Source organism: Achroia grisella, unplaced genomic scaffold, assembly GCF_030625045.1.
Source record: "Achroia grisella isolate CSIRO2021 unplaced genomic scaffold, CSIRO_AGI_Agris_v1 utg5640, whole genome shotgun sequence".
NCBI classification, from domain to species: domain Eukaryota; kingdom Metazoa; phylum Arthropoda; class Insecta; order Lepidoptera; family Pyralidae; genus Achroia; species Achroia grisella.
Genome location: NW_026712945.1, coordinates 390,701 through 396,769, shown reverse-complemented (window position 1 = coordinate 396,769; position 6,069 = coordinate 390,701). Strand labels below are relative to the sequence as shown.

The window sequence follows — 6,069 nt, the reverse complement described above, 5'->3', positions numbered from 1 at the left end:
CCATGAGTACTCGCAAGACCAGGGGAATTGCAAGTGCGTCGACGAACTTTTAGCACTAGAACCTACTAGATTTAGAAGGAATTAGATCTTTTCTTGAACCATTACTCGTGGCAAACCGATTGCGCCCATATCTTATAACTGCAGGTATAGAAACAACTCTACACAAAATTTCAAAACTTTGTAGTATGGATAGGATTTACTTCCTATTCTTCATGTTATTATTCAGTTATCTGTTAAACTATCAACAATAATGAATAATTCGTCAATATTTATTCATCACCATCGACTCGGAAACTCTTTCTTCGTCCCAAACATTGAAAATTCGGCTCTGTCCGATTTTTCACCAACCAATATTAGGGTTGCTACCTCTTTGTATTTTCCATTTCTTCACAGAAAACTATTTGTTTTTTTTTTCATTCTATTTTTGATATAATCGTCTATTATACTTACTACTTATACTTACGTACTTTTTTTTTTTTAAGTATTTGGGCTATTACTCGGTCCTAAAGAAAACATATCATCCTGAGATCTGCATATATCTATTATGTTCTTTTTTAGAGTTCGCTACCTAGGCCAGTTAGGTACAAGAATTGAAGGATATTTTTTTTAGTTTAGTTTAGTTTAGGAGCGATGGTTTTTATCTCCTCAGGATAGTGTGTACTTTCCAAAAGAGATATTTCGTTTATGCATGAGTGGGCTACAACCACGTAGGATGTGTAGTGGCTCTTCCATTTGGCAAAATTTGCAAATCTTTGCTTCATGGCCTAGATTTGCCATATGTATATTTAATTTGCAGTAACCACTGTGGGCCCTAATCATTAAGCATATATTAGTATTACCACAGATAACGTAATGTTTTGCTCAATCTCATTAGTCTATTAGAGTATTGATGCGAGTAAACCGATAATAAGGCTTTTGGATATCCTAAATCTGGAATTTCACTCATAACTTTATACAAAGTCTATCTTAGATGTCGTTAACGATTTTCCGCGTGACAACCCTAACCAATGACAACATTTGTATTTCTAAAACGCATATTTGTTATCTCTTTCGCTCACACTAAATCTTCGTATTGCTATTTCTGGACACGTTCGTCTAAACAGTCAGGAGTCGAATGGCGATCGTGAGCTAACATTCGTATAGTCCACATTTAGAATAAGGGATTTGGACTACTGTAAGTATAACAGATGACTTTTTGACCCTGTAAAAAAATATTACTTCCATTCTATTCTCGTAAAGGAATTTTTTTAATTAAAATAAATTTACATTTTGATATTATATTGATGTGTAGCTACTACCTACCACTATTATTATGACTACCTCCTAATAATGTTAGAGAGCTTGTAACTCAAACACAGTTAGTAATAAACCAGTACTTGTGCATAACAGTTGTTTCTATTACTACCGTGTCACCTTATACATATCAGTGGCGACGAGGACGATCTTACCTGCAATAAAAATTAAAAATGTCTTTTATAGGAAATTTAATCTTTGACTATAAAAACTGTGAGTATCTATTTTTAAAGGTAGATTGACCAGTTTTTAAAAGTGAATAATGTGAAGGAGGACAATAAATCTGCAATACTGATTACGCATTTATCAGACAACTCATACCGTCTCGTGCGTAACCTAGCTTACCGTGAAGAATTGGAGGAACTGAGTTTTGTACAACTGGTGGTGTTACTCGACAGCCATTTTAAACCGAAACAGTGTTCATTTGCTGACAGAGCAAAATTTTACGGCGCCACAAGAAATTGCGGCGAGTCGCTGGGGGACTGGGCAGCACGACTAAGAGGATTAGCAAGTTACTGCGACTTCGGTGTTGCCCTGGACACAAACCTTACGGACCGGTTCGTCCTAGGCTTGGGGTCTGGCCCCGAGCGTGACAAGTTGTTTGAACAAAATGTTTCCGAGTTGAAGTTAGCTCGTGCTATAGAAATAGCGGAAAAGGCAGAATGTGCTAGAGATGCGAAGTTCCTAGTATCAGACTCGGTGGCTGTAAAAGAAGAAGCCATGTATAAACTATCGCACAGCTCAACAGGTAGAAAAAATGGCGGCGAAAACAGTGGCGGCAGTAAATATGGCGGATGAATTCACGAATGGCGTGTGCATCACAAGCGGGCCGCGATCAACATTTTACGCGATTTACATTGTTTAGTGTGTGGTTTAAAAAACCACAGCGAAGATAAGTGCCGTTATAAAAACTACAAGTGCCAAAAGTACGGTAAAAAGGGCATTTAAAAAAAATGTGTAATAAAAAAAATAAAAGTGTTTATGTAAACCAAATCGAAAACGAAAATAATGATACGGATAGTGATACCGGATGTGGCGAGTGTCATAACTTTAATTTAAGGTATGTAATTAATAATAAGCCGATCCAGATAGATTTATTATTAAGTAATAAAATGGTGACTATGGAGTTAGACTCGGGGTCGGGGGTATCAGTAATATCAAAAAATATGTACAACGATAAGTTTTTGATGCATAATCTAATTCATAGTAATATTAAAATGTGTTTGTATAATGGACATAAAATTGCGCCATTAGGGCATTTCGTGAGTGAGGCTACATTTAATAATGAAATCAAACCGTTAAAAATATTTGTAGTAGATTCAAACGGCCCACCCCTGCTGGGACGTGATTTTATGTCCTCTTTTGGTCTGATGTTGACTACAAATATTAATAAGTTGAGTCAGGATGATAATGTAAACACATTGCTGGAACGATATCCTAATTTGTGGCGAAATGAACTGGGTAGTTTTAATAAGTTTAGGGTTCAATTACAATTGAAGGAAAACGCCGTGCCAAAATTTTTAAAGCTCGTACCATACCCTTTGCCCTAAAAGATAAGGTGGAAGCAATTAAATAGACTTGTAAAATTAGGTATATTAGTTCCAGTTTTTAATTATGCAACGCCTATAGTACCGGTGTTGAAGAACGACGGTAAAAAATTGCCGGTGATTACTCTATTACACTCAATAAAGATTTAATAATTGATAAATATCCTTTACCGAGGATTGAGGAGGTGTTTGCAAAACTAGGTGGGGGTGAACAATACTCCAAAATTGACCAAAAAAACGCATATAATCAATTTATCTTGTCCGACGACTCACAAGTATTAACAACCATAAATACACCGAAAGGGCTATTTAAATATACGCGTCTCGTCTACGGTCTCGCTAACGCACCTGCTGTATTCCAAAAATCAATGGAAATATTGCTGTCAGGCATAGATGGTATCAGTATATGGTTAGATGACATATATATATTTAGAAAGGTTAGAACAAGTATTGAGAATATTAAACGACGCAGGGTTAAGGTTACAAAAGGACAAATGTGAATTTAAAAAAAAATATAACATATCTAGGTTACGTAATTGATAAAACTGGTTTACGTACAAGTCCTGAAAAAGTAAAAGCTATAATGAACGCCCCAGAACCCACTAATGTCACAGAAGTAAAAAGGTTCTTATATAGTTAATTACTATAGAAATTTTATACGGAACGCGTCGAGTATAATGAGCCCACTTCACGAGTTGTTAAGAGATGGCGCTAGGTTGGGGCGAGCGGCAGTTGCGCCGCGTACGCGCTGAACTTGCATCGGAACGGGTGCTGGCGCACTTTGATCCCGAGGCGCGGCTTGTACTTACCGTAGACGCCGGGCCCACCGGTCTCGGGGCGGTATTATCGCAACTCGACACTTCGGGAGCGCCCTCTGGGATTACGGTTCCCGTTCACTCTCAAAAAACGAACGGAATTATAGCCAAATACAGAAAGAGGCCACTGCGATAATATTCGGTGTAAAACATTTTCATCGATACTTATATGGTAGAAGTAACCCGTTCGTTCTTAAGACGGACCATCGGCCGCTGGTTTCGATATTTAATAGTAAAATAGGTATTCCGACCACGACAGCGTTACGTCTACAAAGATACGCGATTATCCTATCGGCATATAATTACACCGTTCAGTACATTAGCAGTGAAAAAAATGTGGTGGCGGATTATTTTTCCAGGGCGCCGGTTTCAGATGTAGTATGCAAAAGCGACAAAGAATTCGACGCATACAGTGCCATAAATTTTTTAGACGCGACCTCGTCGGCGGTGTTGTATAACGATGTGGAACAGGCAACTAAAAATGATAAAACATTACAAACGGTGATCAAATATATGAACGTCGGTTGGCGAAAAATTAAATGTAAAAGTATTACTCCATATTTTCTATGTAGAACTGATTTACAATTTGAAAATGGTGTGCTATTGCGAGGTCATAAGGTAGTTATTCCCTTATTATTGCGTGAAAGAATGTTGCAGGAGTTACACAGTACACATTTAGGTATAGTGAAAATGAAATGTAATGCGCGCGGTAGAATGTGGTGGCCAGGTATAGACAGTGATATCGAACACTGGAGCGGCGCGTGCGAACAATGCATGAGTGTGCGCCCCTCACCCCCTCGCGCCCCGCCCGCGCCCTGGCCGCGGCCGCCCGCGCCCTGGTGTCGCATTCACATTGACTACCTGTTTATAGGGCAACGGGTATCCCTAGTAGTAATCGACGCATTTTCTAAATGGCTTGAGTGTATTCATATGAATGCCGGCGTCAGTACTCAAGCACTCATAATAAAATTAAAACAGATTTTCTCAGTGTTCGGTATACCTAACACATTAGTTTCGGATAATGATGTTAAAATAAACTGTAAAGAATTTAAAGATTTTTGTTCCAGTAATGGTATTGAATATATTACGTCACCAATTTATCACCCATGTAGTAACGGTCAAGTGGAAAACTCTGTTCGAACTTGCAAAAAAATGTTAAAAATTATTTTAAAAGAAAATTTAAACCACTGTTATCTAAAGGAAAAATTATATTTGTTCGAATACAGAAATACTATACATTGTTCTACAGGTCAATCACCCGCAAAATTAATGTTTGGTAGAAATTTAAGATCAAGACTTGATTTAATACTTCCTAAAGTAAGAAAAACATCTGATAATAATAATGACGTAGTTGAAACAAACTGCAGACATTTTAAAAAGGGTGACAGGGTACTGGTACGTTGGTATAGCGCTAGGAAGGAACATTGGAAAGTAGGCGTAGTCGAAGAAATTATTGGGAATAGGTTATTTAAGATATATATTCACGATATAAATACTAAATGTATTAGACACTTGGACCAAATACTACAGTATAAAGGCAAAATAAATATGGATTGTAAAAAAAAGCCGGAGAATAGTACAGCTCGTTCCGTGTACGGATACGGTGCTTCTTCATTTTCACCACCCCTCACTGTGTCACAAACACAACAGTTGGTTGATCCCAAACCTTCTGTAGTGATGAGGGGGGAAAATATCGAGGTACTGCCCTCAAATGAAGAAAATAGGGTTCTTTGTGATGATAGTGACTGTAGGGTTACGGAACGTGTGGATGAGGATTCGACGCAACAAGAATCCGCGGCTCAAATACCGCATGCCACATCTACTTTTCAACCGGTGTCTATGCAATCATCACCCGGACGTTCCAAAAGGCCCCGAAAGAAAGTAGACTATACTGTATATTTTAAGTAAGTTAGTTAAGTTGGTAAGACTAGTGTAAGAATATTATTGTAATGTAAGATGTACTAAATGAGCCGTACTTAATAAATGTAAATTTTTTCTCGTGAACAGGTTTCAAAATTAGGGTGGAAAGATGATGTGTAGCAACCTACCTACCACTATTATTATGACTACCTCCTAATAATGTTAGAGAGCCTGTAACTCAAACACAGTTAGTAATAAACCAGTACTTGTGCATAACAGTTGTTTCTATTACTACCGTGTCACCTTATACATATCATATATACAACTATGTATAGGTACATATTATATATGTATGAATACACATACTTACATATATGTTAATTGACATACCATTTTAATTAATTAAGACAAAATAAAAGTAACTTTTGTTTTGCAATGAATTTGAATTTTAAAGATTATTTGACATTTTATATAGTTTATTTTTATAGCGGAAACTACTTGCATATTTGAACAGTTTTTATAAAGCCTTATTGAAATTTTAATGTTGAACCAGG

The 6,069-nt window shown here is 37.1% G+C and overlaps 1 protein-coding gene and 1 pseudogene across 1 annotated transcript; both read left to right on the top strand.

The window, feature by feature from the left end:
- The first annotated feature begins 1,466 nt into the window (after positions 1-1,466).
- LOC131848606 (uncharacterized) lies at positions 1,467-2,843 on the top strand (annotated as a pseudogene).
- A 702-nt stretch (positions 2,844-3,545) lies between these two features.
- On the top strand, positions 3,546-5,563 carry LOC131848605 (uncharacterized protein K02A2.6-like). The gene is made up of 2 exons (XM_059198523.1): positions 3,546-3,680; positions 3,971-5,563. Exons 1-2 carry the CDS (start codon positions 3,546-3,548, stop codon positions 5,561-5,563), a joined length of 1,728 nt encoding a protein of 575 aa, XP_059054506.1.
- Positions 5,564-6,069: the final 506 nt, after the last annotated feature.

Excerpts from the sequence above, each read along its gene's own strand:
- LOC131848605 (XM_059198523.1), top strand. The coding sequence starts at position 3,546 with ATGGCGCTAGGTTGGGGCGAGCGGCAGTTGCGCCGCGTACGCGCTGAA. Across the intron at positions 3,681-3,970 it reads GGCCCACCGGTCTCGGGGCG|TACATTAGCAGTGAAAAAAA; the intron begins GTATTATCGCAA and ends TACACCGTTCAG.